The 16,551-nt window shown below is 58.7% G+C and overlaps 5 protein-coding genes across 5 annotated transcripts; 2 read left to right on the top strand and 3 right to left on the bottom strand.

The window, feature by feature from the left end:
• Nucleotides 1–463: 463 nt before the first annotated feature.
• On the top strand, nucleotides 464–1,123 carry KVR01_008933 (uncharacterized protein; the record flags this gene model as incomplete). The annotated part of the gene is made up of 2 exons (XM_044786115.1): nucleotides 464–1,004; nucleotides 1,089–1,123. The coding sequence occupies 2 exons, from the start codon at nucleotides 464–466 to the stop codon at nucleotides 1,121–1,123; spliced, it is 576 nt and encodes a 191-aa protein (XP_044641435.1).
• Nucleotides 1,124–1,410: 287 nt separating this feature from the next.
• On the bottom strand, nucleotides 1,411–2,872 carry KVR01_009336 (uncharacterized protein). The gene is made up of 2 exons (XM_044785800.1): nucleotides 1,824–2,872; nucleotides 1,411–1,746 (listed from the first exon to the last, which is right to left on the bottom strand). The coding sequence occupies exons 1-2, from the start codon at nucleotides 2,851–2,853 to the stop codon at nucleotides 1,547–1,549; spliced, it is 1,230 nt and encodes a 409-aa protein (XP_044641838.1). The 5' UTR covers nucleotides 2,854–2,872; the 3' UTR covers nucleotides 1,411–1,546.
• A 362-nt stretch (nucleotides 2,873–3,234) lies between these two features.
• On the bottom strand, nucleotides 3,235–8,118 carry KVR01_008989 (uncharacterized protein). Its single transcript, XM_044785677.1, has 2 exons — nucleotides 7,259–8,118; nucleotides 3,235–7,201 (listed from the first exon to the last, which is right to left on the bottom strand). The coding sequence occupies exons 1-2, from the start codon at nucleotides 7,676–7,678 to the stop codon at nucleotides 4,148–4,150; spliced, it is 3,474 nt and encodes a 1,157-aa protein (XP_044641491.1). The 5' UTR covers nucleotides 7,679–8,118; the 3' UTR covers nucleotides 3,235–4,147.
• A 118-nt stretch (nucleotides 8,119–8,236) lies between these two features.
• Nucleotides 8,237–12,730, top strand: KVR01_009057 (uncharacterized protein). The gene is made up of 4 exons (XM_044786466.1): nucleotides 8,237–10,680; nucleotides 10,748–10,846; nucleotides 10,940–11,474; nucleotides 11,549–12,730. The coding sequence occupies exons 1-4, from the start codon at nucleotides 10,503–10,505 to the stop codon at nucleotides 11,874–11,876; spliced, it is 1,140 nt and encodes a 379-aa protein (XP_044641559.1). The 5' UTR covers nucleotides 8,237–10,502; the 3' UTR covers nucleotides 11,877–12,730.
• KVR01_009400 (uncharacterized protein) lies at nucleotides 12,721–16,423 on the bottom strand. The gene is made up of 2 exons (XM_044788605.1): nucleotides 14,801–16,423; nucleotides 12,721–14,750 (listed from the first exon to the last, which is right to left on the bottom strand). Exons 1-2 carry the CDS (start codon nucleotides 15,572–15,574, stop codon nucleotides 13,773–13,775), a joined length of 1,752 nt encoding a protein of 583 aa, XP_044641902.1. The 5' UTR covers nucleotides 15,575–16,423; the 3' UTR covers nucleotides 12,721–13,772.
• Nucleotides 16,424–16,551: the final 128 nt, after the last annotated feature.

Genomic DNA, 16,551 nt, shown 5'->3' with positions numbered 1-16,551 from the left:
TGCTCCGCCCAGCTGGGAATATGTAACTGCTCGGTGCTCCCCCATCCATCCCATGCCATGGTCCTTCTCGAAAGGCTGAGCAAGACTCCATCCTGCCCCCTCTCCTCTCTCTCTATTTTCGTGGTGGTCGTCGCCGCCGTCGCACAGAAACTCGGTGCTCTCCCAGAGTTTCCTTTGGAACGTGACGCAAGCAATCGCTGCAAATAGAATGGTGGACGCAGTCGAGGGCTGTGTTTGGTAAATGGAGGCAGGACTTTCGCCATAATCGGACACCAATCATCGCTCCGTGAAACATCGCACTGCCCAAGCTGTCGTTACAGTCCTCAAACAACCTCCTCTCTGGTAAGTAAGAGTAAGCCCTCCACGCCACCCTTGAGAAGTTCCCAAGATTGACCAGCCCAAACAGGACAACAGAAACAAAGACACCCTACCGCCAACACAAACACACACCCAGCCCGCAGACATGTCCCAGTGCGTCAGCTGCAACAACCAGCCCAATGACAACGACTCCCTCGGCGGCGGCACCCACGAGGGCGCCGTGACGCCCATGGTCGTCGGCATCATAGCCGGCACCGTCGCCGTCTTCGTGCTCGTCCTGTGCGCCCTCTTCTACTGCGCCAAGCTCGAGAACGACAAGGCCCGCCGCAGCCTCAAGGCCGCCGAGGCCGACGACCACCTCGCCGTCGAGACTGTCGGCCCTGGTGGTGCTGGCTTTGGCTTCCCTACTCCACCACAGCAGCAGCAGAAGCAGCAGCAGCAGCAGCAGCAGGACAAACAACCATCGCCGGCTCCGCCGCCGCCCCCTGAGGAGCTCGGCGCGGCCAAGCTCGGCCTTGGGGAGCGCCGCCCGTCCTCGGTCACTGTTGTCGCCGGCGAGGCGGATGATTCCCGCTGTGGCACTACTGGGGCTGGCGCCAACAGCTCGTGGATACCCGCACGCGTGGTCGGCGGGAGGAAGAAGGCGCTGTTTGGGTGGGGAGGGGGGAAGAAATCACATGGTCGTGGTGAGTAACACCCTCCCTCTCTCCCATGTGTGTCAAGTAAAGGACGAGGGCCTTGCTAACCTGCCTCAACAGCCACGCCGGCAGATAACCCACCCGTGACGGCCATAGAGATGGTCTGAGCCGAACCATACTTGGCGGCCGTGGGCGTTACATGGTGTTTGATTTCCGCTTTTGATTCTCTGGGGCAGTCCAAGGCATCCGGGGACCATGAATAGTCTTGTGATTTCTTTCCAGGAGCTCGGCTTACTAGTATGTATGAGGCAGCTCGTACCCACGTCACTAATATTGGGAGGTAGCCTGCATTACACATTCTGGGCCTGCAATCTATTCATGACAGACAGATGCAAACAGACATTTTGCTCCCTGAGCAATAGGTGATACCACAAGAGAATTTTATGATACGTGCGTCGCATTTCCTGGGCGCTCTCACCCTCAATTGGTGTCTGACGTTGTATGAATGGCGTGAAATGTTGCTTGCCATGCAGCAAGACGCACTTTGCTTTGCTCCCATCCTCTTCCTCTTACCCCTTGGACCCGCCTTATCACAGCCTACGGCTCATGCCCGTGGCAGCAGGGGCGAGTGTGAACTGGCCCACCGTCCAGTACGCCGTGGTTACCTTACACACCCCGTTCTTCGGGTTTCTGCCCGGAAAATAAACACCCGGGGGCAGTATCAACGTCTCCTCAGCCGGGAGGAGGTCCCTGCTGTCCCCATCGGGGTTGAGACCAGGACAATCGGCCACTGCGAGAGGGATCGATGGTCAGTCAGCGTCACCAAATATCAAAGCAGTCAAGGCACGACTGGCCGTCTGTACATACCAAACATCGGAGTCAGGTGCATAGGCACGCACCCAACAGGCCCGCCGCCCTCCCCCTCCCCCTCCCCCCCAGTGGTGAAGAACACGGCGCGGGTGCCCTCGTCCTCGCAGAACCCGGCCCGCCCGCCGGCAAACGACTCGTTGAGCCAGAGCAGCTCCCCGCCCACGATGACCCACGACCGGGTGACGGGGCCGACGACAGGGTCAACAGCCAGGCGCTGCGCCTGCTGCGCCTCGCCCGAGGTCGACACCTTCTGCCCGCCCCGCGTGAGCTCGCCGTCGACGATCTCGAACCGCGCCGCCTGCGAGCAGTCGCCTGACCGCTCCATGCCGGCGTCCATGAGGTACTCACTATTGCCGCCGTGGTCCTGTCGGCGGCCCAGGGGGCGGGCCCCCCCTGCGGCGCCACGGCTATCCCGCCCGATAGATGCGGATGATACGGCCGCGGCCGCACCCTCGCCTGCGCCTGCTGCTGGGCCGAGCTGGATGACGAAGATGTCGGAGGGCGGGGCGGCGGGCTCGCCTGGGGCCGCCGTGCCGGATACCATGGCTCCTGAGGGGGCCGGGCCGCCGCCGGCCGGGGTGGTAGGTGGTATGCCCTCGCTGCCATCGCCATCGCCATCGGTGACGGGCTCGGTCTGAGAGCTCCTGGGAATGGGGAATCCGGGTGCTACTGCCCCGCCGTCGGAGATTGGCCCAGGTTCTGAGGCTTGTTGTGGGAGTTCCGGGCCTGCGGCCAAGATAGAAGCCATAACCTCATCTTCGTCGGCGGCAGATCCAGGCTGAGAACCTCCACTGGAGAGCCCATCCGTGGCTGTGCCGCCGGCTGTAGCCCCTGGTACCGACGCCAGGGGGACTGGGCTTTGAGTGAGGAGGGGAGGCACATCACCCCCATAATTAGTGAGGACGATTTCACTGGTTTGCGAGTTGGCGTCTCCGGAAAGACCAGCTGTTGCTTCGCCGCCGGCGGGAGGCCCAGCTCCCAATGGTTGTGACGAGCCGCGGCCCCCGGTTGGGATGGGCACCACCATACCCTCACCACCATCGGTGATGGAACCACCGTTCTGAGCGCCGTCGGGGAACCCAGTCGTCACCGTGAAGTGTTGCGTGCTCCACGAGATGATCATCGTGCCAGGGGCCTCGGCACCATCCTCGAGGGTGGCAGGCCCGCCGACAGGAGGCGATCCGGTCTGCAAGATGCCGCTGGTGGTGGTTGTCGTCGTGGGGGCGAGGACCCACGCGGCTACTTGCTGGTTCAGCTTGGCGAGAAAGCCTTGGGCGCTGGTCCCGAGTGCTGCCAGGACGGCCACAGCCTTGGCCTGGGTCCACATCATCGTGAAAGGAGGGCACGAGTTCGTTATTCCTCTTAGAACAAAGCTCGGTTGGGGGCGGGAAGATGGGGACGAGGATTCGACAGGGCGATCAAGAGCTAATACACTGGAGCTGGAGGTTGGTCCCCGGGAACCTTCGCTCGGAGAGTGGTAAAGCACGAGAAAACTCCTGCGAGAAGCATAGACAAAGAGGGTGTGCGTGCATAGCAGCCTGTCGAATCCCGTGGCTGCTGCAAATTGTGGCTTCAGCCTGGCAACTCGAACCTGACCAACCGCGCAACCATCTCATCAGAGCCTGGCACATACGTTGCCGGGAAGAATCCATCGACACATGGCCGACGGACCGGGGCGAAGAAGAGAAAACAAGCTCCTCGGCGCCATCAGTCAGCCAGCAGCTGAGCACGGGTGGAACATCTCACAAGCCAGCTTCGTGAATACAGCAGAGACCATGATGATGAGTGGAATGCTTGCGATGTACCGCCACCCCTCTTGCCGTCGTGGTGAACCATGCCGACAGCATCACCTAGCAACGAGGGGGTGAGGTTGGAATTCGCAACCACCATTACATAAGGCACCGTCACGTACAGAAAGCCACACACTGGCTAATTAGTCGCGGCGTGGAAAACGCCTGTCGCAAATGCATGCTGGTTGGCCGGGATCCTGCCGAACGCCACACTTCAGCCATGAGGACGGAAGGGGTAGTAAACAGCAAGCCGGCGCTCTCTTTCGGCTTCGATCACAATGCCATCAATGATGTAGTTGTTGTTGTAGTAGTAGTAGTAGTAGCGGTGGTCTATGCTCCCACATCTGAAACCCTGTAACCCATAAAATGCGATCCGATGGGGGAAAAAAGAGGAGGAATACAACGCGGCGGGCGAGGGGAAAAGGGGAGGAAAACAGCTCACCGCCGCGCACGCCATGACCATGAACCCATTTCGTACAACAAGGAAAATCCTCACCACATCAGAGACTACGCCCCGTAACGATCACCGCATCAGCCCTCAAACTCAACTGTCTTGGTCGTATTGGCATCCTCGATGACGCTCTGCGGACGCGCCTTTGGCTCCGTCTCGTTGGCCTTCCCGGCCGGGCCGGGGCCGTCCCCCTTCCCATTGCCACCCCCGGCCTCGGCGTCTGCACCCTCCAGTAGCATGCGGTCCTCATTCCTGACGCTCCTGATACTCCTCCCCTCGGCGTCTCCGCGGCCCGTCGGCGTCCGAAGCGAGTGCACGTCGATGTCCGCGTCTTCGTCCTCCTCGTCGTCCTCCTCGCCCTGCGCGGCCCTGTTGTGCTGGCCCGCGGTGGCGTTCTTCTCCAACTCCTTCTGCGCCTCGTCCATCCTCCTCCTGACCTCAGCTGCCACCCGCATGCCGTCCGTGACTATGCCGTCCAACACACCTCGAAGGCCACGGCTGCCGCCTGCCCCGGCGCCAGGCGCGCCGCCCATGGCTGCTGCTGCTGCCCGACCGGCCGACTGGCCAAGGCTGGAGAAGGTGGTGAGGTTGGAGGAGCTTGCTCCCGAGCTGGTTGGGAGACCCTCGATGATGTGGAACGAGGACGGGAAGCTGGACTCGAAGAACTGCTCTAGGAGCTCGTCGGCGAGGATCACCATTCTGAACGTGGGCAAAGTCATGTACAGGGGGTTGGAGGGGTCCAGAGCAACATTCGCCTTCTCAGATTGTGCCTTGGATACACGCCGGTGGTCGTCTGTCTCTCCCGGTGTTGCGTTCTTGTTGCTGTCGATGACGTTGATTGCTGGTGGGATGTTTGATTTCTTGGGCATCTTCTTGCCGTCCTTTGGTGTGTCTTCTAAGTCTAGGAGATCTTCTTCCTCCTCCTCCTCCTCTTCTTCGTCGTCGTCATCCCCAATCGCGAATGCGCTGGGGTCAGCAATATTATCCTCGCCTTCAGCAATGCTACTTTTGGCGGCTGGTGCTTGGTGGTTGGGATGGTCGGGGTCTGCGTACTCAAAGCAGCGTCGAATGAAGGCGCTGACACTGCCGAGGAACCTCTCGTTTACAGTCGCTTCCGGCATCGAGCTGTTTGGGCTGTTCGGATTGGCGCCAGAGTCCTGGATTCCGTTCAGGCGCACCTGGGAGGCCGTAGGGCTGAGGCTGCCCTCTAAGCCTCTGCGAGACAGAAAGAGCAGAGCTTCGGAGATGCGCAATATACCCTCTCGATCTACTCTGCCATCTCCGTCGTCGTCGTAGAGCTCGAAGAAGTAGGTGATAGTACCCATGATGTCCGTCTTGCCCTTGATTCGCGCCATCCCAGAGACGACATCCTGTAATGTTACCTGGCCTTTCGAGCCCTTGTCCCACAGTCTGAACAGGCGCTGGAGGAATTCATGGTCTGTTGGTTCAGGTCCCGTGCCCCATGGCCCGGTATAGACATCTGCTTTCCGCAGGCTGCTGAAGTAAGGGCTTTTGTTGCTTTCCTGGAACGTGTCTCGGCGAGGCGTCGTTGGCGAGTCGGAGATGGCCCACTTACACATGGCCGCAAGGAACTCGCGGAAGGCGTCGTAGTCCATCTCTGATGTGCTCGGGGCGCCCACGCCGACTCTCCCCTTTTCTACCGCCTCCTGGTGGTGTACATCGCCCAGCTTGGGCCGGCCTGTCTTGGCTTTCCGCTGCTGCTCCTGCAGGAGAAGGTTGCTGCGCTGCTGCCGCTCGTAAAGCACGCCAAAGAACCTGTCGTATAGCGCGCCCAGCTCATCTGTGCTCATGATCTTGGCATCTGGCCCGAGGTTCCTGATGGCCGTCCTCTTGGCGAAGTTCTCGATATTATTGAGAACAGCGTCCTTGTTCTTTAACCTCAAGTCCGTAATGGTGCTGTGCGTGACCTGCGAAAATTCCTTGAATGCCACCACCATCAGCTCCTGAAACCGCGTTACAGCGCGCAGCTTTGGGTTTTCCGACTTGGGGTGGGCCGACTCATCCAGGCGCGAAAAGTATGACTTCAGGACCGATATGAAAGCACCGTCATCTGTCGAGTCCAGGAGATCCTCCCCGTTTATCCTCAAGATTGCCAGTCCGACCTGGAACAGGACCTTGGGCCCCTCGACGAAAAAGACATCCAGAACCCTGAATGCGAAGACCAGTGGCATGGAATTTATGTAAAGTGACAAGAACCACGGCAGGGACACCACCGACAGCTGCACGTCGCTCTTGACGAGGTGGTCCCAGAGCACTGGCATCGTCTTCTCGACCAAGCTCTCGAACACCTTCTGGTCGAGCAATGTGCCGTACATGGTCGTGGAGTAGTAGCCGGGTACGAGACGATCGCAGAGGGCTGATAATAGGAAGAAGGCCTGAGCCTCTGACATATAAATCAGTAGCGCAGCTACGACGATGTTCATGGCTTGGCAATAACCAACATCGGTATTGACCCAACTGTACGCAGTAAGCACCCGACGTAGCCGGCCGATGCCTTCTTCGCTTTGGAACCCGGGATACTCGGGCAGGCTGCGATTCAGATCCTTCTCGATCTCGTCGATTGCGAGTGAGTCCTGGCCCTGGAATTTATTTAGGGTATCGGAGTAGAGCGTCGGGTTCTCAAGGCGCAAGTACAAGGAGCCGGACGTCAGCTCCCAGATCTCCCCCCTCAGCCTATTTGGCAGACCGACTCGGATGAGCTTGTGGAAGGTGGGTTGTCGGATGAGATTGACGTTGCGGCCATTGTCACGCAGGTACTCTGCCCACAGTCGCATCTTGGCCCGATCTCGCAGCTTTTTAGGGTCACCGGGGTATCGGAACAGCATACCAAGGCCCGCATCTGGTGGGCTGGCGGCCTTCTTGTCTTCTGGCCGGAGCAGGTACTCGGAATAGCACTCGGCGATGACCTTCTTGAGCTTCCCAACGCTCCCCACACCGGCGCGCAGTCCCTTTTTCAGGCCGTCACAGAACCTCTCGCACGCCGGCCTGCTACCAGCGAGTACGATGGTTATCCGCTGCTCTCGTATCTCCTTGTTATCCTTGTTGGCCTCTTTATCTTTGTCCTTGCCCGAGTTTTGTGCCAGGCCGTTCCAGGTGGTGATGGCCAGGGCAAACTACATTTATCGTCAGCGATCATGCACCTCGTGCTGAGTCCACGGCGAACTGCGCACCTGGTAGTTCTGGCTATTTAGTCTCTCGACCCTCCGGATAGACGACAGGGGAAAGGTGAAGCCATTGCCGCTTGGACCACCGCCGTGAGTCTGACCAGTGAAGGCCAGGGAGGTGGAGGTTGTGGCTGAGGACAGGAAGCTGGAGGGGGTCGTGGAGAAGCACATGTAGGCCTCGGACAGGTGTATCTTGCCGGCATAGTGGAAGCCATTGTCGTTCTTGCCGCCCTGTGTGGCATTGGAGGGCGGGATGGTGAGCTCGGCATTGATCTCGTACAAGGGATGCTGGGTGGAGGGGAGTCGGAACTGGTTCTGGAAGAGGGTGGCCTTGGAGGGGTTCCTGTCGGAGTCGGTGAGGTTCAGGCCCTGCATGGGATCGAGCAGCTGCTGGGCCTTGTGGACGAAGCTCGAAAGGGTGAACATGGCGGCTGGTGGCGAGGGCAGAGGGCGCCCTCGATGCCGTCACGGGCAGGGTCGCGGTCGCGGGAGCTCGGTCGCCAGGGGTTCCAGGCAGAAGAAGGGAGGGTCAGAGCATGGCCTGGAGAGGCACGGCTGCTGTTGTCAGGGCTGTCCCGATGGCTTGGGCGAGAGGTGGGCCGAGGAGGGGGTGTGGTGAAGGGTAGTCTTGGTGATGGCGACTGGGTATCTTGGAGTTGTTGCACAATACTGTGTACTGACAATGCAAGAGGGGAGACACGGACGGCGTACTGGTTCTCTGCTGAGACGGGACGGGACTCTGTTCGCCCAGGGGTCGCAGCGCGGGTCGGGCAGCCGGCACAAGCTCTCCAGCTCTCCAGCTCTCCCACTCTCCCACTCTCCCAGGGAGGCTGCGGCCAAGATCCGCTAAGCAGCTGCCACATTCCCCACCAAGAAGCTAACAGCCTAATAATATCTGAGGGCCCCTCCCCAGACTGACACTTGAGCCAGTCTGGCAGACTGCCGCAGTACCGTCTCCCAATGCAACCAAAAATGCAGCCAAAACAACCCTTGGAACCCTTGGGAACCAGGGGCCCACTGTCTCGTGTGGATCCTCATACGCAGGCAGCCAGGGCAGCCCAACGAACCCTGGAGCCCTGGGGCCCTGGGGCCCTGAAGCCATCGACTGACTGACCTGCCCACACCTCGAAAGCCCATCAGGCTCACCTCGTGCTCACTCACACTGGCTGCTGCTTGCCATTCATTGCCCCATTGCTCCATGCTTAAGTACCTAGGTACCTACTCTATACCTGCATACTGCCTATCAACATTCATCCAAGACGCATGAGCAGGAGCCTGGCCGGCCGCAGCTCGAGTCGTTTCAGCATCGTCAGTCGCGTGGGCAGCGAGCACAGATCAAGTGCGCGCTCCCGAGCCGGCCCTCGAGGCCCCGCTATGCTGATTCACCACTGAAGCGGCTTGTGGCCGACGTCCACGGCCGATCTCCCATCGGACTCAGATCTGCTCCATTCTTGCCGTGGGCCATGGTCGTACGGGACATGGGCAGTAATCTGCCCAAGTGCCGAGGCTGCCAGTGTCCTCCCACTCAATTGGATCTGCGACACTGCATCTGTCCCCGGGACGAGAATGACATGCTTTGCATCCCGGCACAGACCTGATGCTACCTTGCCGTGCTCTGCCTCTGTCCAGGCTGGGAACATGATATTCTCGTGTAACACAGACTCGACATGGCAGCATGGAAGGGCGAGAGAGTACGTACAATTGATCAATCTGACGCTGCTAGCTCCTGTCACAAGACAACCACGCGATACTGTGTACCCCGGGCCGGGGGGAATGGAGGAGGGAGGAGGGCGCCAGGGCGCCAGGGCGCCTCGTCTGCCTGTCTCTAAACCGCAAAAGGACCGAGGCTGAGTACGACGGCCTCGTGGGCAGACTCGCGGCAGGCCGGGACTATCCAGCCATGCTCGTTGTGGTTGTGGGCCCCTTTTTTCATTGAGCAGCACACTGGTCCCTCCTTCATCTACTGTGGTATAGTAGTAGGATGGAGTACTCCGTTGGCTGTCTCGTATGTCATCCCGTGCCCCAGAGTCATCCGAAGCGTCGGTCCCGCTATTCCAGGTCGAGCATCCCGGCCCAGCGACGCCTCCAAGGCGGCCTGGCGGCAGGACAAGAGGCCCAGACGAGAGCGAAGGGGGCATACTGTGTAGGTGCCCAGGTGGTGTGCGAGGGTGATCTCATATCGGCTCCCCCCACGTGCTGGCTCTGCGTCCTGGTCCCTCACTCCGCGCGCCGCTCAAGAGGGAAGTTCAGAATTAGGTTTGCGATCGATCTGCAGCCCGTGACGTCAAATCTCTCGCTGTTCCGGCCCTTCTCTTGCACGATAAGCGCGGCGAACAGCCACTCGATTCGATTCCCTGGCACCAGAGTCCCTGGCACCAGATTCCCTGGCACCGGCGCAGAAATAAGCAGCGGTTCCCTAGGCTCTCGCTCACAATCCCCTCTGCGCCAATATCCAGTCCACAATTTCGCAGGACTACCGCAGATCCAGTTACGAAACGCATCCTACGCCGGGACACCCACTCTGCCCCGGCTAGGCCTTGTGTCACCGAGGGTAGCATTTGACTTCTGCTCGCCTCCCATCCCACCTACATAGTTCCTTACATGGTCCCTTTTTGCAGACACATATTATTCCTGGACTGTCCGCCTCTCGACCGACCAGACCCTGTTGTCAGCACTCTGACGGTCACACTTCCTACCGCCCCTACTCCGGCCCTATTCCGACGAGCTGGCCCAACAACAAGCAGTCTAATAAGCGATGACCAGGCAGACAATGCCAGTCAAATGTTGTTGATCCTCCAGCCCCCGCTTTGATCAGCACAAACACTTGCCGCCCAAGACCTCCCAGCGTGCATACCGCATGCCAACGACTCAAAGAGACTGACTGGACAGCGCCTGGTGTCTGTCTCTCCATCTGACGTCTCACAATCCAGCGCCGTTGCAACGGCCCCGGCGACCAACGCAACACACAGACCGACGTTACTTGCGCCGCCCGGCCCTTGCTAATTATACCAAGGCGCCGAGCGCGCAGTCCGGAACCGGGTGCGGAATTGTGTACGAGGCTGCAGGGACGCCCTCGCGCTCAACCCCCCCCCCCCCTTCTAGCAGCCATTGGTCTCGTCGGGTGTGGTTGCCCCTGACCGACGCCGTAGAGCAGACTTCTGCTCCGTTGCGACTCTTCAGGTAGCAGCGGCGCAGGCCAAGTCTCACAAGATCTCGCCAGACCCGTGGTTCGCTCCCTCCAGGTCGCAAAATGGCCGCGACAGTGGCCCAGGTGCCCGCGACAGTGGGCCACACAGGTGCAAATCGGAATCTGGACAAGGCGCAGTCCATGAGCGGCATAGTGGTCCCTGGAGCGCCCCATGATGCATCAAAGACATCCAGAAAACTGCAGCTGGACGACTTTGCGAAAGTGCGAACTCTAGGCACGGGTATGTGGAGTACCAATGCACCCCCTGGGGGAGACACTCGGCGAGCTGACTGGTTTATTCTGAAAAGGCACATTCGCTCGCGTATGTCTCGTACGATTGGCGAACCCAAACAACGAGGCAGAGCGGACAAGGGTATTTGCGCTCAAGATCCTACGGAAAACAGAAGGTTCGTGCAACGAGACCATAGGTCTTGGCAGCAGCGACTCTGCGAGCGCCACAACCTCCCTCTCACGTGTGCGTTACTAACGATGGAACGCAGTCATCAAACTGAAGCAGATCGACCACGTCCGTCATGAGCGGGCGATCCTGGGTGAGGTGAGCGGCCACCCCTTCATAACCAACCTCCTGGCCTCCTTCTCCGACCGCGACTCGCTCTACCTCCTCCTCGACTACGTGCCCGGCGGCGAGCTGTTCTCCTACCTCCGCAAGTTCCGCCGCTTCGACGAGAAGATGGCGCGCTTCTACGCCGCCGAGATCGTCCTGGTCCTCGAGTACCTGCACGAGCAGCAGGGCGGCGTCGCCTACCGGGACCTGAAGCCCGAGAACCTGCTCCTGGACGAGGAAGGGCACATCAAGCTCGTGGACTTTGGCTTCGCAAAGAGGCTCGGCGGGAGGGACGGCACGTCCGAGACCTACACGTTATGCGGCACGCCCGAGTACCTGGCCCCGGAGGTCATCCATAACAAGGGGCACACCACGGCCGTGGACTGGTGGGCCCTGGGGATCCTGATATACGAGTTCCTGACGGGCTACCCGCCGTTTTGGCATCAGAACCCAATCGAGATATACAAGCAGTACGTGGTTGCCCCGAATCACCTGCGTGTGCGTGTTTGTCTGGCGCTTGCTAACCCCCACCACCGGTGACCAGGATTGTCGAGAAGCCAGTAATCTTCCCACAAGAGCCGCCCATCTCCCCAGAGGCGCAGGATATAATCCGGTCCTTCTGCAACGCGGACCGGTCGCGCAGGCTGGGCAACGTGAGCGGCGGCGCCAAGCGCGTGAAAGAGCACCCCTTCTTCCGGGGCGTCAACTGGGACGACGTCTTCAACCGGCGGCACAGGGGCCCCATCATCCCGCCCATCAGGTTCCCTGGCGACGCGCAGTGCTTCGACATATACCCGGAGGAGGACGCCTCGCGGGACAAGTACACCGAGGACCTGAGGGAGAAGTATGATGTGTATTTCCAGGATTTCTAACCTGGTCGGGTCGCTGGAGTCGGGCGGGACACGGCATCCTTTCAGCAGCAGCAACAGCAGCAGCAGCAGGGGCGAGGGGCGGGAGCTTTTGATTTGATTTGCACCCCCCTCCTGGAGAAAGCACAAGGCTGAGGAGGAGGACGAAGCGAAGTCGGGCAATAGGAGGAGACATCAGCGTGGCGGGTTCTGCGAGCGGGTATTAAACCCCCCTCCACACGCCTGCAGCCACCTTTTTTGATTTTATCTGGTCGGGTTGGATTCATCAGGTCGAGGGTTGACAAACCCCTCACATCAACATCTTTGGAGAGAGCGCCGTGAGCGCCGTGAGCATTGAGCATCAGGGATTTATTAGAGGACGGGCGGGAGAGCGCATGGGAGGCATGGAATGAACCAGCCGCACGAGAAAGACGATATTGTCTTTTATCATCGTCGTTATCCTCATGTACCACAACAGAAGCAAGCAAAGATAAGCAAGCACCAAACTGCAGAGACGGGCAGCAGCCGTCTCCAGCCAGCCCTACTGCTCCTCGCGTCTTGCTGCGACGCCTCATCCGTCACCCTTGTGCGCTTGTGTACGCCTACATACGTGACACTTGGCCCCCCGGCGCCTCTTCCACAGACTGACTGCATGTGGCTTCGGTCCGGGCCTTGCCTCATGTGCGCCCGGTCCAGCCGCAGCAGTACAGCAACCTGGTTACGCGGAGATCTCTCCCCTGGTTGGTCTGCCTGAACACCCGACTGTGTTCCATGGGCATGCCACAGTCACCAACAGTCACGGGGGGGGGAGAGGATAATACCCCCTTTACAGAAGCCAGAGTAAAATTTAAGATGCCACTATTTGGGCCTCAGTGCAGCCTCCTACTCGGGGAAGAGCCCAAAATGGACGACAACCTATCTATCATTTGCAACTCTATGAAATGGATATCATCGTCATAAACAAGATCCCGAATCTCGAAATACTCATCCAAAGGGTCCCCTCGTCTCAACTTGTATTCTTATAGGGTATGTCGAGCTCAGAAGACGCGCACTTTCGGCTCTAGAGTATGACCTCGGTATTGGATAGTGACAAGAGCTAAGCATGTCTGTCTTTCTGAGGCCATCTCAATGGACTAGGTGGCATAGTTCGACTCGGACCTTCTTAAGACAGGCTTCTATAGAATGACTTCACACGAAACCACCTCGCACGATTCGTCCTCCTATGGGATGGATACGTTCTCGTGGAATATCGTCTTGCACAGCGTCTCAAAAGATACCTACCTAGTCTCACAGCCTCTACATGGATAGTAACCTCCAACAGAGTTGCCTCCTCCCCAATCAGATGTCCGAGTCCTCTTTCTGGGTATTCTCACAGCCTTCTATAGTGTGATATCTCCTCAGATAACCCCCCATATGAGTACCTCTTCCAAAGCAACCTCTCATAGGGTACCCCCCTCCATATACACTTTTTTTTCACGAGACAGTCTCCCGAGGTCCTACAGGACAACATTGTACAGGATCACCTCTTACTCTACCACAGGCCACACTCCCGTACGACAACCTCCCACCCTCGTACAAGACAACCTTATACGAAACACCTCCCTGCTGGCTACCTTCCCTAGGAGACGCCCCCGTTGAACAGCTCCCTACACACAGCAGACAACAGATAGCTCGGAAGAAAGGAAATCTCTCCTGTCCCATGGGATAGTACCACCCATGGTGAAAGAAAATCGCTGTATTCTACTCGCTAGCGTATTCTCGGGTATCGTATGCCTGTTTACCAACCACCAACACCCCCTCCCCCCCTCATGCAAACATCTTCTTCATCTACGGGCGCCCGATCGCGCCGCCAAACCACCGCGCCGCGCCCGTCCAGCCAGCCGCGCCGGGCCACCGCATCGTGAATGTGCTCATCCTGCGCTACAGGCCGCCCCGAAGCAGCCACCACGTCATGAAGGAGACGATCGCCAGCGTGCCGAGTACAACCGCCCCTTCCCTGGTAGAGAAGAAAAGCGTCGTCATCCCCGTCATCAGCTCCTTCTTCCTGGCGGCTGCCCTGCGCGCCGACGCGTTCATGTCTACAGGGATAGGAAGGTACACCCGTGGATCCTTGCTCTTGACTGCCGAGGAGCTCTCTCCTTCCTCGCCATCTGAGTCTTCTGTGTCCTCAGGCATCAGCTCCTCCGGGGTGAGAAGGGGGACGGAGACACGGAGGAATACTGGCTGGTGATCCGAGCTCAGCATGGTTGGCATCGAGTTGTACTTGTGCACGACGATCTCGGCGCCGGCTGCTCCTCCTCGTTTTGCCCACGGGGGGATGTCGAGGTAGAGGATGCGGTCGCACCATCCAGGCCAGCGGTGTGGAGCCCACTTCCAAGGCACGACGTCTTGCCCGCCAGCCCGGACCTCATCCTTGTTGGTGGCCTCGTCAACCTTGGCAGGGCTCAGGTGCTTGATCTTGTATGTCGGTGGGAACTTGACCTCTGCCTCGGAAAGCCCATGCAGCGTGCGATATGCAAGTCTCTCTTCCGTGAGCTGGTCGTTCTCAAAGAAATACATGTAGTTGTCCAGTGTCGGAAACGAAGCCGTCGCAGCAGGCGATGTGGTGGCGACACGGTAGTTTAAGTCCCCGGCCACGAAGAGGTGAGTGCCCGGTTTGAAGATGGTTGCGTCATGTAAACGGCTTGCCTCGTCTTTAGGCATGCTCTTAAATGTCTGGCGGCGTTTGAGTAGGCGCTGAAGCTCGTCCGGGGAAGGCTCATCAATGTCCTGGCCTCCATCTGTCTGTTTACCCCCACCACTTTTTGTCGAGGCCTCGATTGTATTCTTAATGCAGATCTCATCATCATGATACATTGGTGACACAATCTCTTTGGGGTTCCCAAACGTGCAGGAAGACTGACACTGTTAGCACTCGAGTAGTATACGGACAAGAAGACAACACATACCATGATGCTGGCCCAGTTCGCATTCCTGCGCCGCAGGTTGTACTCCATGGCGGCGAGATGTGTAGCGACAAAGGTGATCTCGGTGGTCCTCTGCTCCGCAGTCTGGTCTTGTTCCTCTCCTTGGTGACCGGCGCCTGAGTAGGTAACCCTCAGGGCGATGGCGCCCTTGTTCCCCATATCGGCAATACCGAAAGCGCATTCGGCGAACTGCATGTGGTGTATCGCATCGGGCTTGCGGGCGAACATCATTATTGCGGTCATACCGACATTGCGCGACGCCACCAGCTTGTAGGGGTAGTCCTGTTGCCGGCGCCAGAGGGTCGAGAGTGTGGACGTCGAGGCGCGTTGCAGGCTCGGCTGAGGCCTGGAGGACCGCCTCGAAGCGGCACCTTTGCCCGGTTGTGGCTGTGGCTGCGGCTGCCGTTGCTCCTCGACCTGGCTGGCCGCAAGGTTCAGTGCCTCCTTGAAGGGCATGAGGTAGGGGTTCAGCAAGTATCCGCCGACGAAGCTCTGTGCCAGTGGCGATATCTCCTGCAGGGAGAAGACGACCAGGTCTGGCAGCTCGACCCCCTCGCCGTCCCTCGTCTGGCCATGCTGCAGCAGGGCATTCTGCAGGTGTCGCGCAAAGACGTCAACGTCTATGATGTTCTTTGCGCAGTTGAAGGTCAGGACGAACAAGTCCAGGGAGGCGGCTGGGTTCATGGTGGCAGGCAATGTGAGACTGCGAAGGCAATGGAGGGGTGTCGGGAGACGTGAACGGGGCTGGGGGAACATGTCGTCAAGGGTCAGGGTCCTCTTGGGGTCCTGCGATCGGCGGGCCGAGGGCCGGACTGACGGTGGGGTGCTCGGATGTAACCGAGAGATCGATCTGTGGTTCTCTGTGCCCGATCTTTGGAACGATGCCCTTAGCGATGGTTTGGAGATGCAAAGACAACAAAGGAGACATGAGCTTGTTGACAGGAGACGTCTGAACACGGTCTACACTGAGTTAGTCAATCCAGTTGCGCCTTCTCTGTTTGTGACATCGAGAACCAACAACGTCACACAGCCACCGTGACTACCTCATGAGGCTGAGCAAGGAAGGCCCCACGCATCCCAACAATCAACCAACAGCACAGCGACCATCACCTGTGAGGTTCCAGGCCTGCTATGTACATACGGTGGGTGGTTCATCCTACCGAGGACTACCGATACAGCAGACCCCGAGCAATCTCTTTGCCCTTCTACCACAAGACTGCGACCACCCCTCGCAATGACGCAAGTCTCACCTCGACAAGTAGCAACCCGCCACTGACACACCAATCAAGCCGCTGCCGCGAGCCTACAGTACAAGTATCTACCCGAGACCACGACGACAGAGGGTAGTCGAGGGGCGGGTACATTCGGTGGGGCTTGTCTCAGTCCAGGACTGCTGCCGTCCTGAGGGATTCGTTCGGGTGTCCGCTGCGCAGCCATACCACCCATTTCTGGTCCCGTCTGGACAGTCTCCTCCTGTATTTATGTCTAATACTATGAGACAAAGTTACCTAGGTTTATAAGACAGCCTCCCACCAGACAATCTTTGAAGTTATGACATGCTACGAGATAGCCCCATGACAACATCTTTTAGGTTATAGGATGATCCACAACATGATAATCGCCTATAGAAACCCCCTCCAACAACCTCATATAAGATAGCCTCCTATCCATGGATATGATAGAATCGCTCATTATGATATGACTTTCTATAGAACAGTCTGTTATTGAACGAC

The sequence above is a fragment of the Diaporthe batatas genome, assembly GCF_019321695.1.
Source record: "Diaporthe batatas strain CRI 302-4 chromosome Unknown Contig00011, whole genome shotgun sequence".
NCBI classification, from domain to species: Eukaryota; Fungi; Ascomycota; class Sordariomycetes; order Diaporthales; family Diaporthaceae; genus Diaporthe; species Diaporthe batatas.
Note: the sequence above shows the minus strand (reverse complement) of the source record. Positions and strands in the feature narration are given on the sequence as shown.

What these genes read in the sequence shown, in the direction of transcription:
- KVR01_009400 (XM_044788605.1), bottom strand. Translation starts at nt 15,574, where the DNA reads ATGTTCCCCCAGCCCCGTTCACGTCTCCCGACACCCCTCCATTGCCTT. An exon ending in CGAACTGGGCCAGCATCATG is followed by an intron (nt 14,751 to 14,800) that starts GTATGTGTTGTC and finishes TAACAGTGTCAG; the next exon opens with TCTTCCTGCACGTTTGGGAA.
- KVR01_009336 (XM_044785800.1), bottom strand. Translation starts at nt 2,853, where the DNA reads ATGGTGGTGCCCATCCCAACCGGGGGCCGCGGCTCGTCACAACCATTG. An exon ending in GCACCTGACTCCGATGTTTG is followed by an intron (nt 1,747 to 1,823) that starts GTATGTACAGAC and finishes TCCCTCTCGCAG; the next exon opens with TGGCCGATTGTCCTGGTCTC.
- KVR01_008989 (XM_044785677.1), bottom strand. Translation starts at nt 7,678, where the DNA reads ATGTTCACCCTTTCGAGCTTCGTCCACAAGGCCCAGCAGCTGCTCGAT. An exon ending in TAAATAGCCAGAACTACCAG is followed by an intron (nt 7,202 to 7,258) that starts GTGCGCAGTTCG and finishes CGATAAATGTAG; the next exon opens with TTTGCCCTGGCCATCACCAC.
- KVR01_009057 (XM_044786466.1), top strand. Translation starts at nt 10,503, where the DNA reads ATGGCCGCGACAGTGGCCCAGGTGCCCGCGACAGTGGGCCACACAGGT. An exon ending in AGTGCGAACTCTAGGCACGG is followed by an intron (nt 10,681 to 10,747) that starts GTATGTGGAGTA and finishes TATTCTGAAAAG; the next exon opens with GCACATTCGCTCGCGTATGT. An exon ending in GATCCTACGGAAAACAGAAG is followed by an intron (nt 10,847 to 10,939) that starts GTTCGTGCAACG and finishes GATGGAACGCAG; the next exon opens with TCATCAAACTGAAGCAGATC.